At 41.7% G+C, this 18,415-nt stretch overlaps 1 protein-coding gene across 7 annotated transcripts in view; it reads right to left on the reverse strand.

Annotated features, from left to right (window-relative positions):
- slit1a (slit homolog 1a (Drosophila)) overlaps positions 1 to 18,415 on the reverse strand; it is a 93,357-nt gene that overhangs the window by 16,036 nt on the left and 58,906 nt on the right. For 4 of the 7 annotated variants that reach the window (XM_087801968.1, XM_087801966.1, XM_087801964.1 and 1 more), the window contains exons 10-24: positions 15,865 to 15,936; positions 12,883 to 12,954; positions 12,742 to 12,813; positions 12,473 to 12,616; positions 11,399 to 11,562; positions 10,845 to 10,868; positions 6,805 to 6,949; positions 5,627 to 5,701; positions 5,415 to 5,558; positions 5,210 to 5,353; positions 4,976 to 5,142; positions 3,678 to 3,810; positions 715 to 783; positions 573 to 644; positions 436 to 507 (exon numbers count right to left, since the gene is read on the reverse strand). In XM_087801968.1, the coding sequence (XP_087658094.1) occupies positions 436 to 507; positions 573 to 644; positions 715 to 783; positions 3,678 to 3,810; positions 4,976 to 5,142; positions 5,210 to 5,353; positions 5,415 to 5,558; positions 5,627 to 5,701; positions 6,805 to 6,949; positions 10,845 to 10,868; positions 11,399 to 11,562; positions 12,473 to 12,616; positions 12,742 to 12,813; positions 12,883 to 12,954; positions 15,865 to 15,936 (1,569 nt within the window). The remainder of the gene's footprint in view (positions 1 to 435; positions 508 to 572; positions 645 to 714; positions 784 to 3,677; positions 3,811 to 4,975; positions 5,143 to 5,209; positions 5,354 to 5,414; positions 5,559 to 5,626; positions 5,702 to 6,804; positions 6,950 to 10,844; positions 10,869 to 11,398; positions 11,563 to 12,472; positions 12,617 to 12,741; positions 12,814 to 12,882; positions 12,955 to 15,864; positions 15,937 to 18,415) is intronic. The other 3 variants (XM_087801969.1, XM_087801967.1, XM_087801963.1) reach the window with 1 other exon arrangement.

The following is an 18,415-nucleotide window of genomic DNA, read 5'->3' on the forward strand; positions in this document are numbered from 1 at the left end:
ATGGATGGATGGATGATGATGGATAGATGGATAAATGGATGAATAGATGATGGATGCAGAGATAGATGGATGAATAGATGATGGATGGATGAATGGATGGATGGATAGATGATGGATAGATGGATAAATGGATGAATAGATGATGGATGCAGAGATAGATGGATGAATAGATGATGGATGTATGGATAGATGGATGGATGAATAGATGATGGATGGATGGATGGATAGATGATGATGGATAGATGGAGGAATAGATGATGGATGCAGAGACAGATGGATGAATAGATGATGGATGGATAGATGGATGGATGAATAGATGATGGATAGATGGATGAATAGATGATGGATGCAGAGACAGATGGATGAATAGATGATGGATGGATAGAGAGAACAGACGGATGTGTGTAAACAAGCATGAATAAAAAATCCACTCACAACAGTCGGAGGGAATGAAGTCCACTGAGAGCCATTTTGGGAATACAGCGTAGCGAGTTGTAGCTCAGGATCCTGAGAGGAAACATGGACACACATGAGAGATGTTCATCTTCCTGTCGTGGAGACGACACACTTACAGCGTGGTCAGCTGACTCATGTTGGCGAACGACGAGTTGGTCAGAGAGTTGATCTTGTTGTTGCTCAGATCACTGCGAGAGAAAACAATTCAAAAACCACGACTAAGAGACAAAGAAGACACGACAACACAACTACACTTACACAAGCTGCAGGTACTTGAAGGTGGACAGATCTTTTGGAACCACGCTGAACTGGTTTCCATCCAAATACCTGAGGAGAGAAAATCAGAGTTCATACTCGGATGCTTTTGATTCACACAGAAACTTCACAGAGAGTCAAACACACAACATGTTGGCGTGACACTCGACAAAGCTTTGTTTTTCTTGTCGTTCAGCGGTTCAGGAAATGACCTCATTAATGGTTGAAGTGGTCAGAATTGAACCACCAACTGTCTTTCAAATGTGTTGCTAGAAGAAAGGATTCAGCGTCACAACACGAGTCTGTGGTCGTTCTTCTGTTTCTTTATTTTCTCGTCCACACAAAAGTCACGTAAAGAAGATTCTTTATGCAGATTCTGCAAATTAACTTCTCTCTCTACGACTTCCCGACTCGCTTTCTAAAGAAAAAAAAACCTTCGTCCATCCATCCATCCGCCACCCATATATTATCCATCCAGCCATCATCCATCCATTCATCAATCAATTGTCAATCCATCCATCACCAACCCATCATCCATGTTGCCCTATGTTCACTACACCATCAATTCACGATCCATCCATCCATCCATCCATCCATCCATCCATCCATCCATCCATCCATCCATCCATCCATCCATCCATCCATCCATCCATCCATCCATCCATCCATCCATCCATCCATCCATCCCTCCCTCCCTCCCTCCCTCCCTCCCTCCCATTATCTATCTCCATCCATCCCTCCATCTATTCCTCTCCATTCATCCAGCCCTCTCCATCCATCATCTATCTCTTAACACATGCGTCTTCGTATCTGGTCTGCGTATCTGGTCTGCGTATCTGAGTTCTTCCAGACAAGAGATTTACTTTTCTAGATAAATTAAATCTTAGAAGATCTTTTAGAAACTGTGTTTTTGAATTAGACGAAAAGCTAAATCTCTTTTTTATTATCAGCGGATGTTGTTGTGTGCGCGGCAGTATAAAAGGGGTGTGGTTGTATCCCTCGGGGGGTTCTGTTGATAAACGGTGCACCTGACAATAACAAGACACAAACACACAAAAGTGTGTTGAAGCAGCGACCGCCTGAATCAGTGCCAACACTTCAGCTGGGTTTGTGTGTAATTGTGTGTGAAAGGTACTTTGTGTTCCTCTGAGTGCGACGCACAGCTGCAGGGTCGGTTTCTAAAAAACGACTCCGCCATCATACTACGTCAAGATTGTGTAGACTTGGTGTGTCTTTGTTCCAAAAAAAGCCACGCACACGATTGTCATAAATTGTGTTGTGTGAATGAATAAAAGGGGATTGTGTTGCTCAGACTGCACGGTAACACACTGTCACCTTGATAAATGGTCTGAGGCTGCAGGGGCTTTCTCTTGGGGTGGGGGGTATCCGGCTAGTTAGGGGGTTTGGGTAATGATAGGTAATGATGGTCTACAGGACACTCGGGATAATGACGGAGCAGCAAACTCTCCAGATGACAAGATGAAAGCCAGGATCAGAGGGGCACACCTGGTCACACCTGCTGGGACAATGACAGCCCTTTAAGGCCTTCGCAGCATGTGTGTGTTTACGTGTGTGTGTTTACGTGTGTGTGAGTCAGTCAAGTGCTCAGAGCAGTATTGGAAAGTTCCAGACCTTTTCCTTTTAGCCTTTCCATTGGAAAACTGCTCATTAGAAACGTCCCTTTTCTCCCCTTTTGCTCCCGTGGACCGACTTCTGGCCCTCGCACAACAATGTACGCACAAACACACACACACACACTGACTGGCGGAGAGTCAAGGAGTGACATCGGTTCAAGCCCTCAGGTCTGCAGGGATCTCCAGAGAAGAATGTCTGACAGAACCACCGCAGGGCTTGTTGGCTTCCTCGCCTCTCCATATTCCAGATTTTTCTCATGGTCTCCGCTAATGTGGTCCATTCCCTCATCGCTCCTCTTCACCTTCTTCACCCTCTCCTGCTCAGACTACGACGGCTGTAGGTCGTCATCATGCTGCTGAGAGAGTCAAGAGCCTGGATGTGGAGCTCCTGGAATATTCCTCAAACATCTTGAAGGAAATCACTGGGTCCATTCCAGCTCCGGATAAGATTGTGCCATTGTGTCCCTGAGCAAGAAGATAACTGCCCCTGATAAACCTGCGTCGCGGCCTTCTCCCATCATGTTTGATTGTGTGTTCAAATGAGTAGAAATTGTTGTAAGTCATCTGCTATATGCATAAAACAACTTTTCCTTGGTCTGCTTCAGGGTCCCCTCCCAGTTGGAAATGCCCCGGAAGACTGCCCTACAGTTGTGAAATGTTTTTTTGTTTTTTGACATTTCAATTTTTGTTTTGAAAACCTTGATGATGGAAGCATATCAGCGCCATCAGAATTTGAATGGTTGAATTTAACATTTCAAATGTTCAAACTTTTTTTTTTTTTTTATTGAATTATTTTTGAAAGCATGGAATAGTTTCTTAAATAATTAACTTCAAATATTTCTATATTAAAAGATTGAATTTTTTTTTTAAAGAACATTTCTAAATCAATATTTTTCCACATAGTTTGATTTCCTAATTGCAATAATTTAAAAAAAAATGATCGAAAATTGAATCATAAATTCAATATATTTTTTAAATCTTATACTTTTAAATAAAATATGAAAAATGTTTATATATTGGTGTCACCAGACAATACCAATAGATTGAGCTACTTGATGGAACTTTCGACCAATCATGTGACACGCAGACAATCACGTGACTGTTCGATTAAGCAGCTCTGCAATTATTTAAAAAAAAAGACCTTTCAACATAAAAATGATTGAATTAAATTATTTAAAAAATAATAATTAAATGCTGACAAAAAAAATCCAACATTTCAATAAACATTTAAAATTATAAATTTCCAGGGACCCAAAAGACCTCAAGTCCTGCAGAAGGACTCTATTAACCAAGATCCCAAATTGTAAGTAAACAAGAAGAGAAGAAACTCACAGTTCCGTCACATTTCTGGGGATGCCTTTGGGCAGCGCGTGGAGGTGCTTGTTGCTGCATCTCACCACCGTCTCCAGGCAGGTGCACTCGCTCGGGCACTGTGGTCTCGGCACACAACTGGACTCCTCCTGGCCTGCAAGAGAAGGAAGATGGAGTCGCTGGACAAAGAGCTCAAGAAACGACGGCTTGGCATTGAGGCAAGAAAAAGTGGAGCAGGACAAGATAAAGGATTCTCAGTAATGTGATATCGACCGGCGAGGACAAAAGTGGTGACTGCACAAGGTCTGAAGACTCATTCATTCAGGTGCAAATAGGCTGACTGGTCAATAAGACAAACAGCTCAATAGCTCAACTCCGACCGACATCGACCGGCAGCCGAGGAAGTGCTGAGTGTGATCTATTTAGTAAACAAAGAGCGAACAATAGCTCTCATTATTCCCCATGATCTCAGTGCGCTTCACAGTTTGTCTTCTACTGTATCGACAAGTTAAAATCTTCATCAGTCACGGCAGGTTCAGGCTCCACTTTAGGCTCAATTTGATGTGAGGTATAATGTGATTTTATTTGTAGATTTAAAGATTTTTGTTTCTAATCACAAGTTAAAAAAGTTAACGGTGGTAAATTTTACCTCAGGAAGACTGTAGCTAGCATGGTTACGATAGCAAGTACAGTTTAAAATGTACCTAACTTTACATAACATTTGATAGAAAATTATGTTTTGGTCAAATGAAATGTTAAAGTCGTTTATTTTATTTCCTAGAATGCTGCAGCTAGAACGGTTAGCTACTAGCTCAGCTAGCAACTGTAGTTTAAAATGTACTTCACTTCACATAGCACTTGATACTAACATGTTTTTTTTGTTGTTGAAATAAAATGTAAAAACTTAACTTTTCAAGCTTTATGAGGCAGTAAACATGAGCAAAGAACCATAAAAAACTAATTTAACTCACCTCAGAATGATTAGCTCGGTTAGCTCCTTGCTAAGCTAGCACAAAAAGTTTTAAATGGACTTTACCTTACATAAAATTTGATCAAATGTAATGTAAAAAATATTTTGTTTACGCTCTATGGGGCAATAAATTAAGGTAGAAAAGCTTTGAAACTTTCATAAACGACATTCATTTATTAACAAAAATGTAATAAATTATGTTGAAAAAAATATGAAAAGCTGCTAATTTTATTATCCAGACATGGGAATATTGTCCATAAGGCCAGAGAACTGAAACTGTATATTCTTTTAAAGACATTCTCAGACACAAAAGTGAACCAGTAAAATCCCAGAACTGTGTGCAACTCACCGTCTTCGCAGCGGAAGTCGGGCTGAGCCACGTCCTGAAGTGGAATCTCCTTCAAGAAGGCGGGTCGTTGACAGCGAGGGTTGCCGGTGACGATCTTCCTGGTCCTCAGCCAATCACCGAGCCAGGACAAGTGGCAGTCGCAGTTAAAGGCGTTAGCCAGCAGGTTCCTGTGCAGACAGGGGGCGCAGGTGAGCCAACATTGATCCACCTGTGAAGGCGTGTTGAGGGTCTCACAGCGTGGAGAGGGTCTGCAGAGTGTCAAAGGCTCCCGGGGCGATGGTGGTGATCTGGTTGTCGTACAGAGACAGAAGTCGTACGTTGTGTAGTCCAGTGAAGCTGTTGTTGTGAACGCAGCTGATCTTGTTGTTCCTCAGCATCCTGAAGGGTCAAACTCAAGGTCAGAAAGAAGCTCAAGGAGCCAGAAGAGTTCCACACTCACAGCATGCGTAACGCGTCCAGGCCGCGGAACATCTCGCTCCGCACAGAGTCGATCTGATTGGCTGTGAGGTGAAGCTCGTTGACGGACGACGCGCCTTCGAAAGTCCCGTCCTCGACCTCCGTGATCTTGTTGTTGCTCAGGTTTCTGCCGCACAAACCGAAGACGTGAGAACATGACCATGATCCTCAGGACAACAAGGTCTACTTTCTTACATTTTCTTCAGCTGGGAAAGGTTCTTGAAAACCCCTGTTGCCTCCAGAGCCGTGATCTCGTTGTTGTTGAGTCGTCTGGAGACGAGAAGACAAAAGAATTTAAAGTCAGAAATGAATAAGTTTGTCTCAATATTCAGTGAAGAATATTACGGAGCAAATTAACTAAACAACTAGTCTTGAGATTATTTTGATTTTCACCAAATATTTTATCTGCTACTTAGTTCCACTCACTGGTGACAGTTGCTGAGAGGAGATCACTGAACAAACTACTGTCCATCATGGATGATGACAGTCATCCTCTGAACACTGTCATCAGTGAGCAGAGAAGCAGATGGAGCACGAATGTTCCTTCCCAGGTGCAACACTAATAGACTCAGGGACTCATTCATTCCTCTGGCTATTAAATTGTACAATTCTGAGTTGGGGGGCAGGAGTGGAGTAAAAGTATCATGATGTTAGGATCTATGTTAGTCTTTGTATCCTTTGGCTTTTTTATTTTTCTTTGTCTATGTTCTTTGTCTTTATCTTTAGACTTAGATTGTATCATCTTGTTCTTTTTCTTTATTTCTTTTTGTTCTTGTTCTTATTTTATTTTGATTTATTTTTTATGAAAAATTGCTGTATTGGTGTGGCTATTGGAAAAAAACAATTTCAATCAATAAAGTTTTACCTTACCTTACCTTAGTTTGATATTTAAATAATTTAGTTTCTTATCAAAAGATTAAAGTGTTACAGGGTGTTTATGTTCCTATCTCGTTATTTTTTAGGTATTTTATTGTTAATTCTGTTGTAATTTAGTGTTGTATTTTCTACTGGTTTTTCAAGTTTAAATTCTGGTAATTTACAGGTTTATTTTCTGTACAAATTTTTTGGTTACTTGCTGGTTATCCTGAAGTTATTTTCTGGATTACTTTCTGTAATTTTCTTTATTATTATCTATTATTTCTTGGATGGGTTTATATTTTATTACCTGTTATTTTCTGGATCAATTTCTGGGTTTTTGCACAGTTTACACTTGTGCATCACACAATAAGTCCTGACTATCCGGATGCTCCTCTTCCATGAATCTTTGATCTAATTTGGTAAAATAGAAGTACGCTGACAGCGCCTTAGAGGACGTGAGGTTCGAAAGAAACCCTGCGCATTCTCAGAGGGGATCTAGCAGCATCAGGACTCACAGCTCTGAGGTGGACGCAGGGATGTGCTCGGGGATCTTGGTGAGCTTCAGGTTGGAACAGTCCACCACGTTGGACTCGCAGCGGCACTTCGGGGGACACACGGGGTCACTGTTGCAGGCGTTGTTCAGACGGATGTCCTCTGTACCTGACAGAGGGGAAAAAAGAGAAAATTCCTGATCAGATTTTAGTGTCTGCAGCTCAATAGTCGCGTGAAGGGGGATGACCTCAGGTGACCTCAGACGCCGCCCCTGCTTTATTCATCTCTAGCATGAATGGATGAAATATTTCAGGGAAGTGGGAGCAGTGGGGTGAAAAGAACAGTAGCAGGGAGGGAGAGATAAGGATGCCAGAGAGGATTTAGGCAGTCAGTCGAGCAGAGGAGTTTGGAGAGCAGCAGCAGACAGGTGAGGTCACAGGAGAGCACCTGAGGGACATGAATAAATGCAGGAGGGAAGCGAAGGAGGCGAAAAAGAAGAGACGGACATGAGAGGAGAGTGATGCAGGGAGACGTCTGTCCTGCCTGGAGGACCGGCGCAGGAAGTGAGGGGACTCCAGCGCCTCCTCTGTCTATGAATAGACATGACGTGATCCAGATCCTCTCAATAATACACAAGTCCTGAGACCCACTTAGGGTGTGTGTCTCGACAAGCTGCATGCGTGTGTGGCTCCAGAGCGAATGTTCCACTTAGAGGGAACAGCGTTTTCTGTCCCGCTAATATTCTGCGTCTCGCATGCTCGCACAACGCACCTCCCTGCCTCCAGGGGTCCCACCATGACGTCAGCGACGCCCGGGCTAGGAGAACCTCCAGCAGCAGGAACTAAACGCCCACGAAATTGGAGGCCTCGAACCAACAACCTGACGCACGTGTGACACTCTTGATGGGACATTAATGATGTTTAGAATCAACTATAAATATATAAAATATACAGAATAAAATACAAAACGTGTGCTTTGTTCTTCTATTTGCTGCTGTTTGGTGATTTGAACCGTATTGTCCCAAAGGATTTCTTAGAAGGGATCAATAAAGTTCCATGTATCTAAATCTAAACTGTCGATAATATTTTACTTTTTTCAGTTTTACATTATTCAAGATTAATTTTTTTTTTTTTAGATCTAGTCACAGATTTAAATGTTAATTTGAACTGATGCGACGTTCAAGTACATATGTTTATAAAAAAAATCAATTTACATAAATATTGCAATATTCTTTTCACCTTACTGTATCGAAATTTAAGATCACTGTATTTATCTTAGCTCTTTAATAGTTTATATTTAAATAAAGTGTGAATACAACAAAAGTATTACATTTGTACTATTTACAATTGAAATGCAAATATTCAAATATTCTTCTGTCTATTTTTGTGTAGGTGGCAGCAGTCATTATCCTCTGCAGATCAAGGAACAATGGAATCTCGCAAGATCCCAACTATGACTGAGGACAAGAGGATACAGTGGACTAAAAGCTGCTGTTTGGACATATATTGGTTTCAAAACAAATGAAAGCAGTTACAACTTCATCAAGAGTCATGTGGTCTGTAAATTCTGCTACACCAGAGTCAAGTACTCGACAATATTAGATCGTATCGCCACATTCTTGCAAATATACTCTCCTATTTGCGACTGGATTCGGACACTGATCTGACGTTGTAGAAGAAGATCCTTAAAGTTTTAAAATATGCAGATTTTCACACAACATGTTGACATCATAGGCTTGTATCATGTGCTGAAAACACTCACTCTGGTCCATCACTAAAAGAATTTCAAAGTAGATTTAAATATGTTGATATGTTGACCTATGAAGATGTCCTTGTTTAAGTTAAGACAAGGAAAACTTAATGGATGTCGACAATTATACAGAGACTTCCAATAACAGTAAAACTGACGTCAAAAGGAAAAAATGTTTGGAATCTGGTCCTTGTTATAGACTGCTTGCTAAACATGAAGCTATTTCCAAGAGTGCTACAAGATTTTGGCCCCTTGTGTGATTGAGTTTGACGCCGCCGCTCCACAGTGTCAAGCCTTGCTCGCTGGCACTCCTGGAAACCATCTCAGACTTGTGAAAAGACTTTCACGCACGACTGGTCGGAGGGTGCAGACGGACGAAGTGCAGCAGGTCATTAGCCGACTTTTTTCCCTGGCTTTGGCCCGACGACAGGAAAAGGCATTTCCTGCCGAGGAGGAAGCAATGAAAGCGGAGCGGCCGGCTTTGATCCCCGAAGGATGTGGCGGAGTCGCGAGTCTGAGTCGTCGCCCTAAGAACGCGGTGGTGACACTTTTACTATCACTTTTTTTCTCTGACCAAAATGTGACTCATCGCAGGAGTTCCGAAGAATTCCCTGCAGGTCGATTCCTCGTTATGGTCGTGTCACGGGATTCAACATGTTCTGATTCTTTCCTCATTCAGGGATGGAGAACCTCACATGAATCACACTTTCCTTTGATCGTTCTTGCGCTTACATCGCCTCCCATTTGTTCTCTAAGCCGGCGTGCAGCTTTATCTCAGCTTAGCACACAAAGCCACGTTAATTTACACACACACACACACGTCTCCGAATCACATAAGCCACTGCAGCATGAGCACACACACACACACACACATACGACACACACACACACACACACACACACACACACACACACACACACACACACACACACACACACACACACACACACACACACACACACACACACACACGACACACACATACGACACACACACCGCCCCTCCTAGTTATTTTCTTGAAAGTGCTCTTGTTAAGGCCCCGGAAACATCTCCTGATAGGAATCTAGCTCCTCTAGACGGCTTTATTTTCTTAGGCTTTACTGATAGAAAAGACACACTTTCCCTCCCCTCGGTCCTCTCCCCCTCTCTCTCTCTTTCTCTCTCTCTCTCTCTCTCTCCCTCTCTCTCTCTCGGTGAGTGACTGCGGGTGCACATGCCAAAGCAAAGAGCCACTTCCTCCCGAGTCTATCTGCTGAGACCGTTAGAAAAACAGCCGCGAGAGGAAGCAGGCGCACGTTTATCAAATTATAACGCGGTCCTCACAGGTCCAGTTAGCAGTTCTTCCACACATAAATACAGCAGATCCTGAATTTCTAGCTGTTTTTCCAACGTTTCCTTCCATCTAAATCAAGGTCGACCTCAGAACCAACACGTTCAGAACTGCAGCAACACTCACAGTCGTGGTCGCACTTTAATCCTCTCAACTGTACATTGATAAGAAACTATAGAAGTTTATCAGTGGCATCAGAATAGTTCATGATATTCCTCCCTTTTATCATTCTTTATTCCTTACTTCCTTTCTTTCTTTCTTCCTTCATTCCCTTCCATTTTCCTTCCATCCTTAGTTTCTTCTTCATTTCCTTCCTTCCTTCCTTCCTTCCTTCCTTCCTTCCTTCCTTCCTTCCTCCCTCCCTCCCTCCCTCCCTCCCTCCCTCCCTGCCTCCCTCCCTTCCTTCCTACCTCCCTTCCTTCTCTTCCTCCCTCCCTTTCTCCATTCCTTCTTCTCATTCATTCTATGTTTTAACTTTTTATATTCCTTTTCCTTCCTTCCTTCCTTCCTTCCTTCCTTCCTTCCTTCCTTCCTTCCTTCCTTCCTTCCTTCCTTCCTTCCTTCCTTCCTTCCTTCCTTCCTTCCTTCCTTCCTTCCTTCCTTCCTTCCTTCCTTCCTTCCTTCCTTCCTTCCTTCCTTCCTTCCTTCCTTCCTTCCTTCCTTCCTTCCTTCCTTCCTTCCTTCCTTCCTTCCTTCCTTCCTTCCTTCCTTCCTTCCTTCCTTCCTTCCTTCCTTCCTTCCTTCCTTCCTTCCTTCCACACATGCTCCAAACATGCAGAAACACATTTTCTAGATCTAAAAATGATTAAATTATTAAATTATTTATTATGATTTAAGTTATTTCACACTGGTTTGTTCCCAGTGGAACGTTCTTCCTTTGTTTAGTGAAAACATTTACCCAGTTGGAGCAGTTTAGTAACGGAAAGATAGTGAGTCATGAAGGAAAGATGGGAGACAATGATGGGGGGGCATTGGAGACTCACCTGGGATGAAGTACTGCTCCTTGGCTGTGATGGAGAAAAGAAAGGATGTCAGTGAAAACAGTCTGCATAGCTGTGGCTCGTTATGCTTCACAACAGTCATATATAAAGTTTATATATGACGGGATGAGGATGGCAACAATGGAAAAAGTGCTCGGGAACATGACGGGAAAAATGAAAAACATGTGGAGGCCCAGATCGTCTGTCGCCAGCGGAGCAATAAAGACGTGCGAAGTCTCAACAGCGACGAGTGCCAGACTAACACAGATGTGGGCATGACCTGGATAAGAACGGGAACGGGGGGGTGAAGCTGGCAGGGAATCGTCTGGAACGTTGGGTCGTCAGAGAGTGGCGGGAGACACGTAGAGGAACATGTCAATCGCAGTTGACTGTGGTGAAACGATTCGAGGAAAGAGTTAGGAACTCTTCCCGCTCCGTGGTTCTCCAGGAACATATTGATTCTGGGGCACCAGGAAAAGTCGGAGAAGGACTGAGCTGAATAGCAGATACGAGGGGATGTCTGGGAAAGAGAGAGAGAGTGTGAGGCATAAGCCTACCGGAGCAGCGGAATTTCTTGCTCTTGATTTGTCCGATGCGCTTGTTGGCCAGACGGCGAGGACTGGCACAGCGGGCGCCGCTGGTCTCGATGGGGTTGGAGCGAAGGTAGTCAGCGAGCCACTTCAGGTTACAGTCGCAGATGAAGGGGTTCTGAGCGAGATGACTGGAAGAGAAGAAGAAAACTTTATGCTTGAAGTGAATTAAAAAAAACAGATACAAATAACAACAAAGACAAATCTCATATTAATGACTTTTTATAGGTATACATTTCAATGTGAATGTCATTTTAAAATGAAGTGCTGAGGTTTTTATTAAAGCGCTTTTATTCTATAGAAAAAACTGAAATGAGGCAAAACAATTTCACTTATTTTGCTTAACAAACACTCAATATCATAATAATAATAATGATTGGAGGTCAATGACCTTTTAACAAACTTTACTGCATTTCAGATTTATTAATGTTAGTCTTCAGATCGATTGTTTAAAATTCATGGAAAGTTTTGTCTGAAAGTCTGGAGGCAGGCATAAACTTCTGACAAACTTGGACCAAACTTTTGTGATTTGCGTGTCGGTTTGTTTCTCTGCGTGCGTGTTTAAGTCTGTGTGTATTTGTGTGAGTGCCTTTGTACATGTGTGTGTCAGTGTTTGTGTATTTAGGTGTGTGTTTCTGAGTCTATGTGTGTAAGTGTGTGTGTTTCTTTTGGCTCTAGACAAAGAAAGATTTCAGGCGTTTGTGACGACAACAGTTTTACACACTCTGCTAGGATCACACAGATCGACTTGTGTGTGTGTCGGCTCATGTTTAACGGCTCGGCTTGAGTCCCTGTGTGTGTCCGTTCGTGTTTTGCTGGAATCTTGTATGTTGCTGGTATGTGTGTGTGTTGCTGGCATGTGTGTGTGTTGCTGAGATGTGTCTGTGTTGATGGCATGTGTGTGTAGCTGGCATGTGTGTGTTGCTGGGATGTGTCTGCGTTGATGGCATATGTGTGTATCTGGCATGTGTGTGTTGCTGGGATGCATGTGTGTTGCTGGCATGTGTGTGTGTTGCTGGCATGTGTGTGTGTTGCTCTCACAGAGTCTGAATGGCCCTCAGGGAAGTGAAGGTGCCCTTGGCGAGAGTTTGGATCTTGTTGTCGTAGAGTGACAGCAGCGAGAGGTTCTGCAGGTCCTGGAAGGCGTTAGCACGAACGCAGTGAATCTTGTTGGCGTTCAACAACCTGAGAGAAGCGAGGAAAAATATCTCGTCAGACTTTTTTCTCTCCTCATCTATTATTCATGTTCCAAACAGGTACAGAGTTGATGTGAAGGTTACGACTATGTGGGTGTAGACGGCACTTCTTACAGCAGCTGGAGAGAGTAGAGGCCGTCGAACACGCCCTTGGGCAAGTCTGTGATCTTATTTCCATACAGAACTCTGGAAGAGTGAAAACACAGACTTTTACTCACGAGCCTGTGATGAACATACATCGGCAGAGATACTTACAGCGAGTTGAGGGAGCGAAGTCCCTGGAAAGCGTCTGGTGCGATCTCGGAAATCTGGTTGTTGCTCAGGTCTCTGGAGAAACAAGGACGTTGTTTTAAACAATTAGAGACTGAGAGTGTTTGCTGAAGACGAGTACGTCTTAGACTTGATTTGCTGCTGAAAACCTATTTTCTATGCATAAAAGCCGGAGTGTCAAAATCTTATAAGCACTTTTGTTTGATGGCAAAAACAAATGTTATATTTATAACTGTCAGGGAGAATCAAATTCCCATCAACCTAAGTTTTACTGTTATTGTGCGTCTCTTTATCTTTATAGGTCACTATATACACATGAACATTATTCTACGCTGATTTTGAACTCACCGCCCTGCGGGCCACATAAAGTAACCTGCCGGGACACATTTGGCCCCCAGACCATGTTTGACACATGGGCCATAGTATAAGTTATTAGTTGAATTTAACATTTTAAATGTTGAAACTTTGTTTTGTTTTTAATTGAAATGTTTTAAATGTTGAATTTTCTTTTTCAACAATTCGATACAATAATTACTTATATTGAGTAATAATATTGAGAGGTTGAACTTTAATTAAATTAAAAAATTCAAATATTTTACAAAATGAAAGCATTTTTTTTCCAAATAGAGTTTGATATTCTAATTTAAACACACATTTTCTAAAGTAAATATTTCTATTCTTGGCATTTAAAATGTAATAATTCAAAGTTGTTGTTTTTCTGTTAAACAACAAAACATATATTTTTAGTTTTAGACATTATTTAATAATTTAATTACTTGTTTCTATATTTTTTATTTCCAGTAAAGTTCTATCTATCTATCAATGTTTACAATTGTGACATGGGGATAAATTTTGCATTTTTTTGCAATTTCTTTTTCTAACTTGAAATAAACAAAAAGTAGCGCAGAAATCTGCTCTCTGGGCCACATTAAATACTTTGACTCTATGTGGAACAATGAAACTGAAATAAAGAACGAGAAAAAAACTTATATAACAAAAAAAAATGTAAAGGAGGAAAACTGAAGGCACAAAATAGAAATAGAAAAAGAAAAGAAAAGTAAGATTATAAAGAGTCATTATGCTCTATATATTAAATCTAGTAAAATGGTTTGATCGTTGTCTAATTGTTTTTTAATTATATATATTATCTTTATTTAAATGTTCTCAATACAACTCATTAAATAACTGTGAGTTTTAATATGCTATGATGGCAATTGATTTTATAAAAAAGAGACAGTATAACAAAAAAACAGTCAAATATGATGAGCTGTTAGAAAATTCCATTATAGTGTATAAAAAAACGAGTGTTTGAAAGTTCACGGTTGGTAACAGAATCCTGGAGGACGAGGTCTAAGGATCCGAGCGACGTGTTTGAAGCCTCAGGCGCTCAAATAAGACATTTGTCTTCTTACATAATTGGAAAATACTTTCGGCCAAAATCTGTGTTTGTCTGTGACGACGTCCTGAAGGTCGAGAGCTGGTCGTCCAAAGAAAGACGAGGTGAAGGACAACGTGTGTGGCTGGTCTTTACAGGGACGGAACATGGCGGGTCACACATGCCTGCACGAGCCAAAAATATCCACAGAGAAACACTAAACTAATATTTCCTTAAAACGCTGCAGACCACCAGTGAAACGTCTGACCCTGCACCAGCATCCAGCCTCTGGTGTCGAGGAGGATTCTGTCGGAAACACACTCGGAGCTGGTAGGACCTGCCAGCTGGAGCAACGGAGCCTCTTCAAAGGTCACAAGGTCACGCACGTTTGGTGCTAAATCCAGAAGTAACAAGAAACGGAGGTCAGTTCTATTTGCGAAAACACTGCCTCTTTAGGTTTCCGACCTGATGAAGTGATAAACTGGTTTGTGTTTTATTTGTTCCACCTCTAGAGACCTTTCTGAACTTCATAATAAACATCTAAAAACAGCTTAACTCGGTATGAGTAAATACGATAACATCTTCAATCAATATTTATCCGTATTTCAGAGGAAATTCAGGGCTATTCAGATCCAGCCCTTTTGAGCTATTTGAACTGACTTGAGCAATACCAATAAATAACAATTGTGTTACCATAAAGCAGTTAAAAGTGTTTTCTCTGATCTTTCTTATGGTAAGCCGAGGAGCTCCAGTTAACCTTGAAAGTGACATAAAATGTTCAGGTGAAAAAGATTTAATGACGAATGGACTGAAAAATATTGTTTGGAATACATAAGTTCTCCGAGGTCGTCCAGCCCTCAGGCTTAAATCCTTCTGAAAATATGAACCATAGGAAAGTTTTACTTGAAAAACCCTGGTCTAAAATGTCGTGAAAACCAAAACGTCTCCAAAACCACTTATGTTTGTTGTTTCAAAGTCTTTTTTAGGTTGTTTTTTTGTTATCTCTTCCTGGAAGTTTCAAAAATTTCCCTTACTACTTCCGGTATGACGGAAATGAATGCAACCGCAGACTCCGATCCAATTGCCGAAAAGCAGTTTGGTGGTCTCGTGGGGATAAACCATGACCAGATTGTTTGTCCAGGAACAGTTGTATCCTTCAAATTAAATAGGATGGTATTTGATTTCTATTTCTATATAAACTTGACCCTGTGTTTCCACCGCTCGCGCGTCTGTGACAGTGCTGAAGTTCTGGGGTCTGGCCGAGGTTCTGGAGCGTCCACTCAGGCCTGGCTGGGTGAGTGGACGAGCGGGTGAAAAACCTCAACGACCAGCCGTCACTGCCTGTTCCCAGCGAGGGCTCAAAAGCCTCCACATTCATTCCGGCACACTCTCGACTCCCCTCATCATCCCAGCTGTGGTTTGAAGTTTGCCAACGCAGGCAAAAACCCACACTTGGACTGAACCGTCGGGGGGAAAAAACCGGTGCACGGTCAGACGAGAGCGGTCATTACATACGTGTTTGAAACAGACACTTGTTGCTGCTTTATTTCCACCTCCTTCTCCTCGTGCAGCTCCAGGCTGAGTCAACTTACATCCTACGCAGTTTCTTGTAGGGAGAGAAGGTCCCCGCTGGGACGGACCTGATCCCGTTCTGCTCCAGACGACTAGAGGAGAGAGAAGAGATACCATCAGTTAACCAAACAAAAGACTTCGGAGCCGAGCGATCCGTCCCGTCACCTCCGACCTTTCCTGATTGGCCTGATTAGATGGACGGCGATCCATTCCACAGCTGTGTTCACTCATGTCCGAGTCATAACATCTTCAGAACCAATAAACAGTCGGAACGCTGAAGTGCTCGGGAAAATGCCTTCAGGGGGAAGACTTCTATTTTAAGCATTTAACTGAATATAATCATTTTCCCTCTTTTAAACTGTTTTACTTTTCCCACATCCTGCATTCGATCATCCTCTGATTTGTCTCTGGACTGTTGTGCGCACGAGCCACCGTGGTGACACATGAATCTCCAGAGTTTACATTTACCTGCTCCGACACACGGATGGAAAGATTTGGAAGTTTGGGAGTGAAGCATGTGAGACAAGAGACAGGAGTGATATTTATCACACTTGATTCTGTTTAACTAACAAAAACACCAGAAAAAGAAACTGAGAGAGCGCAGACCTCCGCCAAGCAGCTCAGGATCACTGGATCTGAGGTTCTTGTCTTAGTCCTCACAACATAGATACCTTTCCTTTTCTTTATATAATTCTGAATTTAGAAGTTTTATTTTTGAATTGTTGGAACTTGATTATCAAAATCTACCAGTGAAAAAAAGAAAGAAAGAAAATGTTACATTTTTTTAATTCAATTCCGAAAAAAACAAAACACAAATTCAACCTATACATATGCAAATTGTTAAGTCAAATTATTTAATAAAAATAATCTTTATATAATTATGAATCACTTCACTGTATTTTTAACCCAATATTATTTTTATTTTCTCTATGTAACTCAGAACACTTTTTAATTTGAAATATCATAATTATATCAAAAGAGGTTTGCACAACACACACATGGAAGAACAAGAGCATTAAATCATTTCACAGATGCTCAAAATCTATCATATGACCTGTTGTGAGGCTTTTACATGAGAAACATGACGACACAGTCAATCTGAGCGCACACAAACACAAACACAAACAAACCCTGGTCAGCCTCAGACGCTGCAGAGCGACACACAGACCCGACTGAAGCCCATTAGTGTGGGCGTGTCCGCGAGCTACTGAGCTCGGCCCGTGACTGATTCCCTGGTGGAGCTGGCAGAGGGCTGTTTATCTGCAGGTCAGTTCACAGCTTTTAAAAGTGTCCTTAACAAGGCTTAGCGGGGCCCAGAGGGAGCCAGCTGTGGACCCGTCTGGCCGTCCTGCCTCGCGATCTAGATCTGTGCTCGGGACTACTGCGTACGTCTGGGATCACAGAGATATATGGAGTACCTTTTAACTTCCCTTTTATTTGTACAAAAGGCTGATTTCAAAATAAAAGTCATTAAACAGTTTTGATTGGCACCAATTAGGGCCACTTCTGCATATGTTGGTCTCTTCAGAAAAAAAAACAATTTCATGTAAATAATGCTTAAATACAAACTCACTCACACATTCACACAAAGACATTAAAAGATAAGACAAGCAATACATTGATGGAAATAAAGAAACCTGTGTGGCCCGTGAGCAAACATTGTTTACTTTGTCTTTTATTAGGAGGGAAATGTTTTGCTAGTCATGAAGCCCCTCTTCACCCTCAGCCTCTCCCTCTCCCCTATCACGGGTGCATTTTCATTCCAGGGAGAGACTAGGATCAGGAGCCCAATTGACATTCTTGGCATGACGGTGATTCCAGACCACAGATTCCTGCGGCGAACAGGCTCTCGACCCGTTCTTGTCTGTCTGTTCAATGTGTCTGTGGGTTTTCGGCGGCAGTTGCAGGGCTGTGGTTCTCCTGCCCTCACCATGTGGCCCGGCGGTCGGACCGGGTGGCTTTAGCGCCGCCTCTCATCATCCAGTCTGCCACTGCATGTGTTCCAGCTTCAGGGCTGGTTGAACGTCTACATGTTGTGTTAATCTAGTGTCATCTTCAGCTGCCATTCAAATCTAGAAATAGCTTCCTTGAATGAAAAAGTAATTCAAGAATAAGAATTGATATATAGTGAAATTCTTATTATGAATCGATGGGTGGAAATAACAAATAAAAATATCATTACTCTGATCAAATTTAATTAATTTGTAATTGTAATTTTTATCATTTACACGTGAACAAAAAGGTTTGCAACGCTGTGTCACCTTATTTTAAGGACAGACGTGTCGTAATGTCTTGTTTGGCAGCAGCACTGTTCAATTATTAAAAGAAAACACAAGCAGACCGAGCAACACAAACTAGCGACTCAAGCTACGCTGCGACCCTTCTGATGTTTCCTTTTGGTTGTGTTGGTCACGTGTGGTTATAAAGTAAGATAAATGACATAATTATATTTTAATAAATGTATAAATACATAAATAAATGAATAAGCAATCAAATAAATGTGTGGATAAAAATATATATCTGATTATATATATATATTTATATATATATAATATATATTAGTTAGACAAG

This window comes from Callionymus lyra, chromosome 11, assembly GCF_982586985.1.
Source record: "Callionymus lyra chromosome 11, fCalLyr1.hap1.1, whole genome shotgun sequence".
Lineage (NCBI taxonomy): Eukaryota > Metazoa > Chordata > Actinopteri > Syngnathiformes > Callionymidae > Callionymus > Callionymus lyra.